This window comes from Cherax quadricarinatus, chromosome 84 (genome assembly GCF_038502225.1).
Source record: "Cherax quadricarinatus isolate ZL_2023a chromosome 84, ASM3850222v1, whole genome shotgun sequence".
Taxonomy (NCBI): Eukaryota; Metazoa; Arthropoda; class Malacostraca; order Decapoda; family Parastacidae; genus Cherax; species Cherax quadricarinatus.
The window spans coordinates 5,364,781-5,382,382 of NC_091375.1; the positions used below are offsets into that span (position 1 = coordinate 5,364,781).

Sequence of the window (17,602 nt, forward strand, 5' to 3'; positions counted from 1 at the left end):
AGCAGGAAGGGAAGCAGGGAGGGAAGCAGGGAGGGAAGCAGGAAGAGAAGCAGGAACGGAAGCAGGGAGGGAGATAGGGAGGGAAGCAGGAAGGGAAGCAGGGAGGGAGACAGGGAGGGAAGCAGGAAGGGAAGCAGGGAGGGAAGCAGGGAGGGAAGCAGGGAAGCAGGGAAGACAGGGAGGGAAGCAGGGAAGCAGGGAAGACAGGGAGGGAAGCAGGAAGGGAAGCAGGGAGGGAAGCAGCGGCAGGAACGGAAGTAGGGAGGGAAGCAGGGAGGGAAGCAGGAAGAAGCAAGGGGACAGGGAGGGAACAGGAAGGGAAGCAGGGTGGGATCCAGGGAGGGAAGCAGGAAGAGAAGCAGGGAGCAGGGAGGGAGCAGGGAGGGAAGCAGGGAAGCAGGGAAGACAGCGAGGGAAGCAGGAAGGGAAGCAGGGAGGGAACAGGGAGGGAAGCAGGAAGGGAAGCAGGGAGGGAACTGGGAGGGAAGCAGGGAGGGAAGCAGGAAGGGAAGCAGGGAGGGAAGACAGGGAGGGAAGCAGGAAGGGAAGCAGGGAGGGAAGCAGGGAGCGAAGCAGGAAGCGAAGCACGGAAGGGAAGACAGGGAGGGAAGCAGCAGGAGGCAAGCAGGGAGGGAGACAGGGAGGGAAGCAGGAAGGGAAGCAGGAACGGAAGCAGAGAGGGATACAGGGAGGGAAGCAGGAAGGGAAGCAGGGAGGGAGACAGGGAGGGAAGCAGGAAGGGAAGCAGGGAGGGAAGCAGGGAGGGAAGCAGGGAGGGAAGCAGGGAGGGAAGCAGGGAGGGAAGCAGGGAGGGAAGCAGGAACGGAAGCAGGGAGGGAGAAGCAGGAAGCAGGAAAGACAGCAGGAAGGGAAGCAGAGGACAGGGAAGCAGGAAGGGAACCAGGGAGGGAATCAGGGAGGGAAGCAGGAAGGGAAGCAGGGAGGGAGACAGGGAGGGAAGCAGGAAGGGATGCAGGGAGGGAGACAGGGAGGGAAGCAGGAAGGGAAGCAGGGAGGGAGACAGGGAGGGAAGCAGGAAGGGAAGCAGGGAGGGAAGCAGGAAGGGAAGCAGGAACGGAAGCAGGGAGGGAGACAGGGAGGGAAGCAGGAAGGGAAGCAGGGAGGGAGACAGGGAGGGAAGCAGGAAGGGAAGCAGGGAGGGAAGCAGGGAGGGAAGCAGGAAGGGAAGCAGGAACGGAAGCAGGGAGGGAGATAGGGAGGGAAGCAGGAAGGGAAGCAGGGAGGGAGACAGGGAGGGAAGCAGGAAGGGAAGCAGGGAGGGAGACAGGGAAGGAAGCAGGAAGGGAAGCAGGAAGGGAACCTGGGAGGGAGACAGGGAGGGAAGCAGGAAGGGAAGCAGGGAGGGAGACAGGGAGGGAAGCAGGAAGGGAAGCAGGAACGGAAGCAGAGAGGGATACAGGGAGGGAAGCAGAAAGGGTAGCAGGAAGGGAAGCAGGAAGGGTGGCAGGGAGGTAAGCAGGAAGGGTGGCAGGGAGGGAAGCAGGAAGGGTAGCAGGGAGGGAAGCAGGAAGGGTGGCAGGAAGGGAAGCAGGAAGGGTGGCAGGGAGGGAAGCAGGAAGGGTAGCAGGGAGGGAAGCAGGGAGGGAAGCAGGGAGGGAAGCAGGGAGGGAAGCAGGGAGGGAAGCAGGGAGGGAAGCAGGAAGGGAAGCAGGGAGGGAAGCAGGGAGGGAAGCAGGGAGGGAAGCAGGGAGGGAAGCAGGGAGGGAAGCAGGGAGGGAAGCAGGGAGGGAAGCAGGGAGGGAAGCAGGGAGGGAAGCAGGGAGGGAAGCAGGGAGGGAAGCAGGGAGGGAAGCAGGAAGGGAAGCAGGGAGGGAAGCAGGAAGGGAAGCAGGGAGGGAAGCAGGGAGGGAAGCAGGGAGGGAAGCAGGGAGGGAAGCTTGGTTTCGTCTTTATGTGTTTGTTATAACTTTCTTGAAGGTGCCTTAGTTGCGTCATTGATTTGTCTTTGTTGCGTCATTGATTTGTCTTTGTTGCGTCATTGATTTGTCTTTGTTGCGTCATTGATTTGTCTTTGTTGCGTCATTGATTTGTCTTTGTTGCGTCATTGATTTGTCTTTGTTGCGTCATTGATTTGTCTTTGTTGCGTCATTGATTTGTCTTTGTTGCGTCATTATGTCTTCGTTGTTGGTGCTGGCGTGTGTAACAATGGTGCTACACCACCGTCGGTAATGTGTGTAGCATTAGTGGTGATGGTGGTTGTAGTAGTGGTAGTGGTGGTGGTGGTGGTAGTTGTGGTGGTAGTAATAGTAGTGGTGGGGGTAGTGGTGGTGGTGGTGGTAGTAGTTGTGGTGATTGTAGTGGTGGTGTTAGTGGTGGTGATGGTAGTGGTCGTAGTGGTGATGGTAATGGTGGTGGTAGTTGTGATGGTAGTGGTGGTGATAGTAGTGGTGGTGGTAGTGGTGGTGGTAGTGATGATAGTAGTGGTGGTGGCAGTGATGATAGTAGTGGTGGTGGTAGTGATGATAGTAGTGGTGGTGGCAGTGATGATAGTAGTGGTGGTGGCAGTGATGATAGTAGTGGTGGTGGTAGTGATGATAGTGGTGGTGGTGGTAGTGATGATAGTAGTGGTGGTGGCAGTGATGATAGTGGTGGTGGTAGTGATGATAGTAGTGGTGGTGATGGTGATGATAGTAGTGGTGGTGGTGGTAGTGATGACAGTAGTGATGGTACTGGGCATGTGAGAAGGCATCTTAACGTCAGGCTAAAATTATGCCACATGGGTAGGTTCCCTGCCCCCACCAAAAAAAAGGTTGGGTCAAATTAAAATTCTCACCATACATCAAATTAGGTAAGTTTTGGTTCAAAATAAGAACCTTGCATATCCAAAAAGTCATATATTTTATGCCGAGGGCGTTGAAGACTTCGGGAATTTCTCTCTCATTGCTAAAAGTATATACATAGAAGTCTATGTATTCTTGAAGTCAGAAGTCACAGACGAGATGAAGACTGGATGTTCCAATCTCTTGTCTGCTGTTTTCCCACGGTAAATATCAGAACCCACAGTAACCACCAGTCTTATAACACCCACAGTAACCACCAGTCTTATAACACCCACAGTAACCACCAGTCTTATAACACCCACAGTAACCACCAGTCTTATAACACCACACAGTAACCACCAGTCTTATAACACCCCACCAGTAACACAGTAACCAGTCTTATATCACCCACAGTAACCACCAGTCTTATATCACCCACAGTAACCACCAGTCTTATAACACCCACAGTAACCACCAGTCTTGTATCACCCACAGTAACCACCAGTCTTGTATCACCCACAGTAACCACCAGTCTTGTATCACCCACAGTAACCACCAGTCTTATATCACCCACAGTAACCACCAGTCTTGTATCACCCACAGTAACCACCAGTCTTATATCACCCACAGTAACCACCAGTCTTATAACACCCACAGTAACCACCAGTCTTATAACACCCACAGTAACCACCAGTCTTATAACACCCACAGTAACCACCAGTCTTATAACACCCACAGTAACCACCAGTCTTATAACACCCACAGTAACCACCAGTCTTATAACACCCACAGTAACCACCAGTCTTGTATCACCCACAGTAACCACCAGTCTTGTATCACCCACAGTAACCACCAGTCTTATAACACCCACAGTAACCACCAGTCTTATAACACCCACAGTAACCACCAGTCTTATAACACCCACAGTAACCACCAGTCTTATAACACCCACAGTAACCACCAGTCTTATAACACCCACAGTAACCACCAGTCTTATAACACCCACAGTAACTACCAGTCTTATAACACCCACAGTAACCACCAGTCTTATAACACCCACAGTAACCACCAGTCTTATAACACCCACAGTAACCACCAGTCTTATAACACCCACAGTAACCACCAGTCTTATATCACCCACAGTAACTACCAGTCTTATAACACCCACAGTAACCACCAGTCTTATAACACCCACAGTAACCACCAGTCTTATATCACCCACAGTAACTACCAGTCTTATAACACCCACAGTAACCACCAGTCTTATAACACCCACAGTAACCACCAGTCTTATATCACCCACAGTAACTACCAGTGCAGTGCTCCCACATAAAATCATAAGTTGATTCAAATATAAAAATATTTATTTTCTTGTCACAGCTCACGGACGGACCACTCGTGAGTAACATCTAACATTATCATCTATAAAGGCATGACATAACTGTCTTGTTTCTTTAAGCTATCGTGGTGTACTTACTAATGTTTGTGTTTTGCTATATATATGTATGTTGCTGTTATTTATCAGGAAGATGTTACTCAATTTTTATGGAGTTGTGTTTGTTTGGGAGATGGTGCTTGATTTCTACGGGGGTAAGTCTGGTTGGAAGATTGGTACCTGCTTTCTACGGGGGTAAGTCTAGTTGGAAGATTGGTACCTGCTTTCTACGGGGGTAAGTCTAGTTGGAAGATTGGTACCTGCTTTCTACGGGGGTAAGTCTAGTTGGAAGATTGGTACCTGCTTTCTACGGGGGTAAGTCTAGTTGGAAGATTGGTACCTGCTTTCTACGGGGGTAAGTCTAGTTGGAAGATTGGTACCTGCTTTCTACGGGGGTAAGTCTAGTTGGAAGATTGGTACCTGCTTTCTACGGGGGTAAGTCTAGTTGGAAGATTGGTACCTGCTTTCTACGGGGGTAAGTCTAGTTGGAAGATTGGTACCTGCTTTCTACGGGGGTAAGTCTGGTTGGAAGCTGCGCACTTTGGGATGAATACAAGAACACATGAATGGAAGAACACTAAAGTGGGAATACTGGCCCGTGCTTGGCAGGTCTTTCTCAAATCCAACCTCTCTCACCATTCTTACACCCACGTAAACTGCAAGCTTCAACAACCGTGCTAACCTACTCTCTGCAGGTCCCATTAAAATCCAACCCTTCTCACTTGTGTGTGTGCCTAACCTATTTTTAAAACTACGTAATGTTTTGGCTTCTATGACCTACTTGGCAGGTTGTTCCACTCATTGACTTCTATTGCCAAACCAGAACTTTTCTACGTCAATTCTAAATATAAACTTATCTAATTTGAATCTATTACTTTGTGTTCCTTCTTGGTTGAATATCCTCAATTTTCTATTTGTGTTTCCTTTATTTATTCCCGTCTTTCGCTTGTACACTTCTGATATGTCTCCCCTCATTTCACATCTATCAAGAAAGGTAGTTTCAGGGCCCCCAGTCTTCATGTGAAAGATCTGTCTTACAGTGGATTAATTTTGTCATCCTTCTCTGTATGTTCTCCAATGTAAGGGAGTGAATGAGGCAGGACAAGGACTGAATTGTACGAAGTAGGGCAGGGAATGTATGAGGTAAGGCAGGGAATGTATGAGGCAGGGCAGGGAATGTATGAGGCAGGGCAGGGAATGTATGAGGTAGGGCAGGGAATGTATGAGGTAGGGCAGGGAATGTATGAGGCAGGGCAGGGAATGTATGAGGTAGGGCAGGGAATGTATGAGGTAGGGCAGGGAATGTATGAGGTAGGGCAGGGAATGTATGAAGCAGGGCAGGGAATGTATGAGGCAGGGCAGGGAATGTATGAGGCAGGGCAGGGAATGTATGAGGTAGGGCAGGGAATGTATGAGGTAGGGCAGGGAATGTATGAGGTAGGGCAGGGAATGTATGAGGTAGGGCAGGGAATGTATGAGGCAGGGCAGGGAATGTATGAGGCAGGGCAGGGAATGTATGAGGTAGGGCAGGGAATGTATGAGGCAACGCGGGGTATTATCGGCATTCCCTATAAGCTTGGGGTGCTCTCAGCTCTGCCAGTCACCCAGTGATGCTCCCACCTCTGTCAGCCAGTGATGCTCCCATCTCAGCCAGTCAGAGCACACACAGAGAGAGAGAGAGAGAGAGAGAGAGAGAGAGAGAGAGAGAGAGAGAGAGAGAGAGAGAGAGAGAGAGAGAGAGAGAGAGAGAGAGAGAGCTCTGTTATAAATACTACCCCGTGAAGGCCACACTTTGATATCTATCCATCAAAGCGCAGGTACACACATACAGCCTCACTCACTTAATAGATAGTTTCCTGGTTTTTCTCCATTAAGTATTCGAAGAGAAAATTAGTTTTACAATGAGTATACATCGATTAATCTTGCAGTGTGAGTTTCACATTCTTTCACAATGACAGGCCAATTTACACGTAATTGTAAAAATAAAAATTTACAACACACTATTCACTGTAACTGATTACGTTTACACTTTTTCTGAGCAATATATTTTGGTTGAGCTGTAAATGTTGACCGCATTTTTTCGTCAGTCAAATTTTCATTAGCTATTTTCAAGCGTGAATCTATTTCGTCGTCCCGAATCAGCGAGAGTTTGCTTAGTTGACTGGTGGATGGTCGGGGGTTTAAGTTTCGACTGTATTGACTGGTGGATGGTCGGGGGTTTAAGTTTCGACTGTATTGACTGGTGGATGGTCGGGGGTTTAAGTTTCGACTGTATTGACTGGTGGATGGTCGGGGGTTTAAGTTTCGACTGTATTGACTGGTGGATGGTCGGGGGTTTAAGTTTCGACTGTAGTGACTGGTGGATGGTCGGGGGTTTAAGTTTCGACTGTATTGACTGGTGGATGGTCGGGGGTTTAAGGGTTTCGACTGCACGAGGGACATTCCAGCTGCACGTAACCTGTTCACCACTAAGTCAAGAATACTTCATGTGCAACTAATGCCACGTTTTTATTAAGGCAACGTTTCGCTCTCCAGGAGCTTTGTCAAACCGTACCGTGAACGGCTTGACAAAGTCCTGGAGAGCGAAACGTTGCTACAACAAAAATGTCGCTTTAGCTGCACATGTGTCCTTTTACCTAACATATTGTGGGTAATTCTACAGTATTACAGATGTGTTAAGTTCATGCAGATTTTTTACAAGATTAATGGATATATACAGGTTAAAGGACGAGTAGAAGAACACAATTTACAAACTGTGGAACTAACAGAAACTAGCTTTTAAACTTCTACTTTCTGTGCATTTTTCAATAAAATTATATTTACAGAATGTTCTAAATGTTAGTTTTGAAATACTTTCATGTGTTTATGTTGTTTTTAGTTAAATCTCGATGTTAGCAACATAGTCTATGTTATGAATCCACATTATTTTTCAAATTTGTTATATATATAAGACTGCTGTTATGAAGTTGTGTGTATTTTTTACATTCTATGTGTTATTATTGATGTTCTTATTGATGTTAACATTGATGTTAATTTTTTGGTGTGTATATTAAGAGATATAGAGATTAAATTTGTAAATTCTCGAGGTTAGGTGATGTGACTTGAATATATTTAAATTAAAAAATGCCTTGATTATTATAATCAAGGGGGAAGCGCTAAACCCAGAGGATTATACAGCGCCTGGGGGGGGGGTATGTGGAAGGCATTCAGGCTTAATTCGGGGAACTGGAGCACAAATCCAATTCCCTAAATCAAGAGCCCCTCACCAACATCAAGGAACCTTCCTTGAGGGGAAAAAATGCCTTGAAATACATACCATTTAATTTCTAATGTTATATGTACATACATACACATGCATACAAATCGCAGTCAGCAGGATTCGAAACCAGGTTGGGGAGTTGCATAACTCCCCAAGTGACTTTATACCACAGGGCCACAGATGCCCAGCCTGTTTACAAGCACGTTTTTTTTACCTAGACCCTAGCACACCCCCACGCCACGTACCCACCCCACGCCACGTATCCCAATTCCACGTACACACATCCCCATTATACGTGAACACCCCCACGCCATTAACACCCCCCACGCCACGTACACACTCCCACGCCACGTACACACTCCCACGCCACGTACCCACTCCCACGCCACGTACACACATACCACTTCTATTCCTAAATAATACACAAATGGAAGTCCAAAAAACACATACGTGAAAAAAAACCACGCACATTCGCGCCCAAACTACGCACTTACGCCAAGAAATAAAACAGAATTTCAGCCAAACATAAAACATATACAATAAGAAAATCTTTGCTCCAGTCGCAAAAAAACCACCAACAAAAACATTTTTTTTGTCGAATATCTGAAAACAAAGACAATTATTGATAGAGGGAAAATTGGAGTTCATGTTTCTAAATAATTGGACGCATTTTGGGGGGGATTATTTTTTTTATATATGAAAAAGCTGAAGAAAATTTACGAGGTTGAGATGGAATTATTACTATTACTAGCACTACTGCTGCTAGTTACTATTATTACTGCTATTACTAGCACTACTGCTGCTAGTTGTTACTATTATTACTGCTATTACTAGCACTACTGCTGCTAGTTACTATTATTACTATTACTAGCACTACTGCTGCTAGTTGTTACTATTATTACTGCTATTACTAGCACTACTGCTGCTAGTTGTTACTATTACTGCTATTACTAGCATTACTGCTTCTAGTTACTATTACTATTACTAGCACTACTGCTGCTAGTTACTATTACTATTACTAGCACTACTGCTGCTAGTTGTTACTATTATTACTATTACTAGCACTACTGCTAGTTACTATTACTGCTATTACTAGCACTACAGCTGCTAGTTGTTACTATTATTACTATTACTATCACTACTGCTGCTAGTTACTATTATTACTGCTATTACTAGCACTACTGCTGCTAGTTGTTACTATTATTACTGCTATTACTAGCACTACTGCTGCTAGTTGTTACTATTATTACTGCTATTACTAGCACTACTGCTGCTAGTTGTTACTATTATTACTATTACTAGCACTACTGCTGCTAGTTGTTACTATTATTACTGCTATTACTAGCACTACTGCTGCTAGTTACTATTATTACTGCTATTACTAGCACTACTGCTGCTAGTTACTATTATTACTGCTATTACTAGCACTACTGCTGCTAGTTGTTACTATTATTACTGCTATTACTAGCACTACAGCTGCTAGTTGTTACTATTATTACTGCTATTACTAGCACTACAGCTGCTAGTTACTATTATTACTGCTATTACTAGCACTACTGCTGCTAGTTGTTACTATTATTACTGCTATTACTAGCACTACTGCTGCTAGTTACTATTACTATTACTAGCACTACTGCTGCTAGTTACTATTATTACTGCTATTACTAGCACTACTGCTAGTTACTATTATTACTGCTATTACTAGCACTACTGCTAGTTACTATTATTACTGCTAATACTAGCACTACTGCTGCTAGTTACTATTACTATTACTAGCACTGCTGCTAGTTATTATTACTATTACCAGCACTACTGCTAGTTGTTACTATTATTACTATTACTAGCACTACTGCTGCTAGCTGTTACTATTATTACTGCTATTACTAGCACTACTGCTGCTAGCTGTTACTATTATTACTATTACTAGCACTGCTGCTGCTAGTTACTATTACTGCTATTACTAGCACTGCTGCTAGTTGTTACTATTACTGCTATTACTAGCACTACAGCTGCTAGTTACTATTACTATTACTAGCACTACAGCTGCTAGTTACTATTACTATTACTAGCACTACTGCTGCTAGTTGTTACTATTATTACTGCTATTACTAGCACTGCTGCTAGTTGTTACTATTACTGCTATTACTAGCACTACAGCTGCTAGTTACTATTACTGCTATTACTAGCACTACAGCTGCTAGTTACTATTACTGATATTACTAGCACTACTGCTAGTTACTATTACTATTACTAGCACTACTGCTGCTAGTTACTATTATTACTGCTATTACTAGCACTACAGCTGCTAGTTACTATTATTACTATTACTAGCACTGCTGCTAGTTGTTACTATTACTATTACTAGCACTACTGCTGCTAGTTGTTACTATTATTACTGCTATTAGCGCTACTGCTGCTAGTTACTATTATTACTGCTATTACTAGCACTACAGATGCTAGTTACTGTTATTACTATTACTAGCACTACTGCTAGTTATTACTGCTATTACTAGCACTACTGCTGCTAGTTACTGTTATTACTGCTATTACTAGCACTACTGCTGCTAGTTACTGTTATTACTGCTATTACTAGCACTACTGCTGCTAGTTACTATTACTGCTATTACTAGCACTACTGCTAGTTACTATTATTACTGATATTACTAGCACTACTGCTGATAGTTGTTACTATTATTACTGATATTGCTAGCAATACTGCTAGTTACTATTACTGATATTACTAGCACTACTGCTCCTAGTTACTATTACTGTTATTGCTAGCACTACTGCTGCTAGTTACTATTATTACTGATTTTACTAGCACTACTGCTGCTAGTTACTATTATTACTGTTACTAGCACTACTGCTGCTAGTTACTATTATTACTGTTATTACTAGCACTACTGCTGCTAGTTACTATTACTGATATTACTAGCACTGCTGATAGTTACTATTATTAGTGCTATTACTAGCACTACTGCTGCTAGTTACTATTATTACTGCTATTACTAGCACTACTGCTAGTTACTATTATTACTGCTATTACTAACACTGCTGCTAGTTACTATTACTATTACTAGCACTACAGCTGCTAGTTACTATTATTACTGATATTACTAGCACTATTGCTGCTAGTTGTTACTATTACTATTACTAGCACTACTGCTAGTTACTATTATTACTGCTATTACTAGCACTACTGCTAGTTACTATTACTGCTATTACTAGCACTACTGCTAGTTACTATTATTACTGCTATTACTAGCACTACTGCTGCTAGTTACTATTACTATTACTAGCACTGCTGCTAGTTATTACTATTACTAGCACTACTGCTAGTTGTTACCATTATTACTGCTATTACTAGCACTACTGCTGCTAGCTGTTACTATTATTACTGCTATTACTAGCACTACTGCTGCTAGCTGTTACTATTATTACTGCTATTACTAGCACTACTGCTGCTAGTTACTATTACTGCTATTACTAGCACTGCTGCTAGTTGTTACTATTACTGCTATTACTAGCACTACAGCTGCTCGTTACTATTACTGCTATTACTAGCACTACAGCTGCTAGTTACTATTACTAGCACTACTGCTGCTAGTTGTTACTATTATTACTGCTATTACTAGCACTGCTGCTAGTTGTTACTATTACTGCTATTACTAGCACTACAGCTGCTAGTTACTATTACTGCTATTACTAGCACTACAGCTGCTAGTTACTATTACTGATATTAATAGCACTACTGCTAGTTACTATTATTACTATTACTAGCACTACTGCTGCTAGTTACTATTATTACTGCTATTACTAGCACTACAGCTGCTAGTTACTATTATTACTATTACTAGCACTACTGCTGCTAGTTGTTACTATTACTATTACTAGCACTACTGCTGCTAGTTACTATTATTACTGCTATTAGCGCTACTGCTGCTAGTTACTATTATTACTGCTATTACTAGCACTACAGCTGCTAGTTACTATTATTACTGCTATTACTAGCACTACTGCTGCTAGTTACTATTATTACTGCTATTACTAGCACTACAGCTGCTAGTTACTATTATTACTATTACTAGCACTACTGCTGCTAGTTACTATTATTACTGCTATTACTAGCACTACAGCTGCTAGTTACTATTATTACTATTACTAGCACTACTGCTGCTAGTTGTTACTATTACTATTACTAGCACTACTGCTGCTAGTTACTATTATTACTGCTATTAGCGCTACTGCTGCTAGTTACTATTATTACTGCTATTACTAGCACTACAGCTGCTAGTTACTATTATTACTGCTATTACTAGCACTACTGCTGCTAGTTACTATTATTACTGCTATTACTATCACTACTGCTGCTAGTTACTATTATTACTGCTATCACTAGCACTACAGCTGCTACTTGTTACTATTGCTGCTATTACTGGGATTCTGGGATGGAATGTTCTTTCTAGTCTGCCAAAGTTCTACGAGAGAGGTTCCATCACTATTCTAATGCGTTAACATAGAGGTTCCATCACTATTCTAATGCGTTAACATAGAGGTTCCATCACTATTCTAATGCGTTAACATAGAGGTTCCATCACTATTCTAATGCGTTAACAGAGGTTCCATCACTATTCTAATGCGTTAACAGAGGTTCCATCACTATTCTAATGCGTTAACATAGAGGTTCCATTACTATTCTAATGCGTTAACATAGAGGTTCCATTAATATTCTAATGCGTTAACATAGAGGTTCCATCACTATTCTAATGCGTTAACATAGAGGTTCCATCACTATTCTAATGCGTTAACATAGAGGTTCCATCACTAATCTCTTTGACATCTATGAACAGCGACAACAAAGCAACAGGAAAAAAAAGCAAAAATAGGCAGAATGCTTCTTCTGAGCCTGTAAGACGGCACTCGACATGTTGCAACTCTCTTCTGCAACATGAAGTATTGCTCGGACCAGTGTTCAAGTGCATGCAAGGACTACCTTATGAATATGAGAATATGGTGAAGGTGAGAGGTATAAGAGTGGTCGAAGGTAGTGGTGACCTTCAAGGATCAGTTACAGAATTCTTGCTGGTGAAGGTGAGAGGTATAAGAGTGGTCGAAGGTAGTGGTGACCTTCAAGGATCAGTTACAGAATTCTTGCTGGTGAAGGTGAGAGGTATAAGAGTGGTCGAAGGTAGTGGTGACCTTCAAGGATCAGTCACAGAATTCTTGCTGTTGAAGGTGAGAGGTATAAGAGTGGTCGAAGGTAGTGGTGACCTTCAAGGATCAGTCACAGAATTCTTGCTGGTGAAGGTGAGAGGTATAAGAGTGGTCGAAGGTAGTGGTGACCTTCAAGGATCAGTCACAGAATTCTTGCTGTTGAAGGTGAGAGGTATAAGAGTGGTCGAAGGTAGTGGTGACCTTCAAGGATCAGTTACAGAATTCTTGCTGGTGAAGGTGAGAGGTATAAGAGTAGTCGAAGGTAGTGGTGACCTTCAAGGATCAGTCACAGAATTCTTGCTGGCGAAGGTAAGAGGTATAAGAGTGGTCGAAGGTAGTGGTGACCTTCAAGGATCAGTTACAGAATTCTTGATAAATTAGACACATGTGCAACTCTTGGGTATCTTTATTGAGGAAACGTTTCGCCACACAGTGGCTTCATCAGTCCATACATAGGAGAAACTTGAAGAACAGGAGGAGAATGAGGTAATCAGTCCCTCAACCTTGAGTCGATGTGTTCAGTCCATCAATCTTGAGTAGAATACGGCCGATGAGCGGAGAAGCAGCTTATAAACCGTATGGCAGGAGAGGTGTAGCAGTCATAGGTAGTGTCACATTTGTTCAATGTGGAAGTAGGTTGTGCCCAAGACTGATTACCTCATTCTCCTCCTGTTCTTCAAGTTTCTCCTATGTATGGACTGATGAAGCCACTGTGTGGCGAAACGTTTCCTCAATAAAGATACCCAAGAGTTGCACATGTGTCTAATTTATCAACATGTCGGTTCTCTGAACCATTCATCTACAGAATTCTTGCTGTTCCCGAGGCGCTTAAATGACCTGAAGGAGGACACGGTATATAGGGGACGATACGGCGTGAGCTGTCACAGGCCCTATAAATGACAAGAATACAAATTCTATGTGTAAGTTATGAGAAAGATGACAACTGGAAAGAAAAAAGACCAGCAAAGGTTTCACGGTATATTGAACAGACTCAGACGTGGTCAGACATGCAACAGCTATAGTTTATGATGTATGTAGATGAAAATAAGAGAAAAGACTGGAAACGGTACTAGGTTATCAGTCTCTGAGAGACTGATAACCTTGTAACCACTTCGCCTACTGTCTCCAGTGTTATATTCACCTGCATTCGACTGAGCAAGCCTGCTGTACGGGCGAAACGTTTCGGTAATAAAGATACCCAAGTGTTGCACATGTGTCTCATCAACTTGTCGGTATTGTACACCATCAGCGACACGATAGATTAAAAATAAAACAAATCTGGTGTAGTGAGATAATTTATTGACAACGTTTCGCCCACACAGTGGGTGTTACCAAGTCAAAAACAGATCATCGTGTCGGTATTTCATACCTTTTATCACGATAGGTTAAGTCAGTTACTCTAATAACAAATGCTAGACACCTTAACAAGGAACCATTTAAGAATTTATAAACAAATACTTCAGACTCAGCCTCTGGTACGCAGCGCCAGCATGGAGCCCTCACCTGGACAAGCACAGCAACTTGAGATGATCCTGAGGTCCTCATCAAGACTGGTAATGGAACTCAAATGACATTATTTTTCCCTCTCTATTACATTCCCTTCCCCTCTAGTCTCCATTCCTATCCATTCTTCCTATTTTCCCCCTTAGTTCCCTTCTTCCTCCTTTCTCTCTCCTTCCCCTCTTCTCCCTCTCTTCTCCCTCTCTTCTCCCTCTCTTCTCCCTCCTGGTCGCTTTCTTCCCTTCCCTCCCTGGGGCGTGCTGCTTGATGGTATCGCGTTAATTACTAGCGTTGCCTCAGACGAACTTGCTCCCGTTCCATCCATAAAAAGTATATATCAGCGCCACCTTTTATACCAAGTGATTTTCGATTTGCTCCTCTGTAGCCTCGTGTGTGTAGCATTATATATATAGATGTACACACACACACACACACACACACACACACACACGATACGAAGTATTTCTTCAGCCACAGAATTGTTAGGAAGTGGAATAGTCTGGCAAGCGATGTAGTGGAGGCAGGAACCATACATAGTTTTAAGACGAGGTATGATGAAGCTCATGGAGCAGGGAGAGGAAACCCGTGAAGAGGCGGAGCCAGGAGCTGAGTCTCGACCCTTGCAACCACAATTAGGTGAGTACACACAGAAACTAGGTGAGTACAGGAGTGTAGCAGCAGCACACTGTGGGTTCCCCACTGTGTAACACAGAGTAGCGTAGCAACACACTGTGGGTGTTTCTACTGGCACCTGGGTTTACTGCCACTCAGGGTTCGCTGGCACCTAGGATCACCGGCCTCACTGCCTCCTATTAGTGTGTTTGTTTTGTTTGCGTGTTTGTATATATGGAGCGATGTTCAAAGTGCTGCTGATGGCCGACAGCAGGTGTCAGCCAATAAAAAATATAACGTGTGTATTTTATATAACGAGGTGTTTATATAACGTGTTTTATATAGCTTGTGTGTTTTATTCGGCCAGTGTTTGTATATAGGGTGAAGAGGGAGAAAGTTGTGACCGTACTGTCCAGGTTTCTGTGTTCACCCTCTTGATCTTCTATTGAAATTTGAGCACGTATCAGTGGTTAGGTATCTGCCTTTCAAAGTGAACCGTTTGTTATGCTCTTTGCTGACTTGTCCATGTATCTCAAGCTGACACTTCAACTGTAAGCGATTATCAATCATTCGTAAATCGTTTTAATTGTGGCATGCTGGTGCCAGACGTCAGACAGTGTCAGACAGTAGTCACACTACATCTTCGGATGATTCCCTCAGACGCTGGTTTTCCAGTGTCTCAGATACTACAGAATTATAGTATATTTTCTGACTGATGTCAACCTTCTCAGTCTCGAGCCGATAGAGCTCAGGTAAGACATGTGGATCAGTTACATCACTTTAATCTGAAACGTTTCGCTTACACAGCAGGCTTCATCAGCCCATCAACCTTGAAGCAGTAGGTTTGAGGTGGTCAGTCCCTCAGCCTGGAGATGAGTTCAATGTCATATTCTTGAACCGTGTCAACTCCATTGTTTATGTGTCAGTATTTTTACTTATATTTTTCTTCACAATAGAGTTCAGTTGAAATTCTCGTTTTACTATCCTCTAACCACCACTAAACAACCCAGAGATGTAATATACTCCCTTCTTGAGGTCGTATTCCTTTGCCAGTTCACCAGTTCTAGGGTGATGGACTGATTACATCGTCTTCAAGTATCTTCTGCTTCTATCAACTTTTCTGTACTCGACTGAAGAAGCCTACTGTGTAGGCGAAACGTTTCGAAAAAAGATACCTAACTGTTGCATATGTGTCTTACCTAACAACCTGTCGGTATTTTATACCATTTGAATGTTCACTCTGTCAGACACTGCAACACAAGGGTATCTTGGTACAGACCTGAAATCAACTTTATCAACTTCTACTAGTGAGAATGGCTTGATTTGAGAGGGACCTGTCCTTCCAACGACAATATTCTTACCTCTACTAGTGGCCTACATCTCACCTCCTGGCGGTATATAAGGCTCCATCCTGTCACTTCAACTCCATAGAGACGGGTCATCGCAAGATTGAGACCCGTGCCAGGACTACGGTCTTGGCGAACATTATACATACATACAATTCAACTCCATATTGTTTCAGACTATGGAACAATACTCTTCTCCAGACTGAGGGACTGAACACCTCAAAACTTCTAAGGTGATGGACTGATTACATCGTCTTGAAGTATCTTCTGCTTCTATCAACTTTTCTGTACTCGACTGAAGAAGCCTACTGTGTAGGCGAAACGTTTCGAAATAAAGATACCTAACTGTTGCATATGTGTCTTACCTAACAATCACCAGTTCTATCATGCATGGGCAGGCCAATGCGAAATGACTTACGCACAAGCTGTACTGAGAGTCCATTGTCTACAATTCTACCACACATGACTAAAAGTTCTGTAGCTCATTCTTCTCTTGGCTGGCAGACCTACTAGAACTAGAATTAGCTGTCTAAAACCCTCACTCATTTTTCTCGTCTGTTCTTCACCTCCGTCATTCTAAAGTTCTCATCTAACGCGTTAATCCACATCCGTCCTGTAAGATGCTCAACCCTTAAGTTCATTTTTTTTTTTTTTTTATTCGCCGGTATTCTCCCGGCCCGGGTCTTTTCCAAGTAGTGGTGACCCGGCCTTGGCTCCCTATCTGGGGAGTGTCTCGAGACTTAAGTCTCCCATGGGAGGAAGGACAAGTACCTCCTCATCTTTGGGACCAAGTGTCCCCAGGCCTAGCCACATTCCCCGCCCTCACGGGGCTCGTAGGGAGAAGCTAGGCCTCTGGTCTGCCATCTACCCCTTAAGTTCATTCTCTCTGACACAATCATGCCACAGATGACACTCAAGCAGCTATGATAATGGATGACAGACAATCGCTTACAGTTCCTGTGTCAGCCTCGCATACACGGACACACTCGAGCAGAAGAAACACAGCAAACAATTCAGTTTGAAAGATATAAGACCGAATTCTGACGAGTACTACAATTTGTAGACAGGATCAAGGTAAACAACTCGGTCCATATTGTCTATTTCTCCTTCCAGTTCGTTGGGGGAATTTGTGTTTATTAAGGATATGTGAATTGTAGGATGGAAAAAGAAATGAAAAAAAAGACCCTTTCATGTCGTTTAATGAACACTTATTTTCACTGTTACTTCAGGTTGAACACTTATTTTCACTGTTACTTCAGGTTGAACACTTATTTTCACTGTTACTTCAGGTTGAACACTTATTTTCACTGTTACTTCAGGTTGAACACTTATTTTCACTGTTACTTCAGGTTGAACACTTATTTTCACTGTTACTTCAGGTTGAACACTTATTTTCACTGTTACTTCAGGTTGAACACTTATTTTCACTGTTACTTCAGGTTGAACACTTATTTTC

The 17,602-nt window shown here is 43.3% G+C and overlaps 1 protein-coding gene across 5 annotated transcripts in view; it reads left to right on the top strand.

The window, feature by feature from the left end:
* Positions 1-17,602, top strand: part of Rgk3 (Rad, Gem/Kir family member 3) — a 402,462-nt gene that overhangs the window by 162,552 nt on the left and 222,308 nt on the right. For 3 of the 5 annotated variants that reach the window (XM_070102971.1, XM_070102972.1, XM_070102973.1), the window contains exon 2: positions 4,161-4,178. The exons of the other annotated variants lie outside the window; for them this stretch is intronic. In XM_070102971.1, the coding sequence (XP_069959072.1) occupies positions 4,161-4,178 (18 nt within the window). The remainder of the gene's footprint in view (positions 1-4,160; positions 4,179-17,602) is intronic. 5 annotated transcript variants of the gene reach the window in all.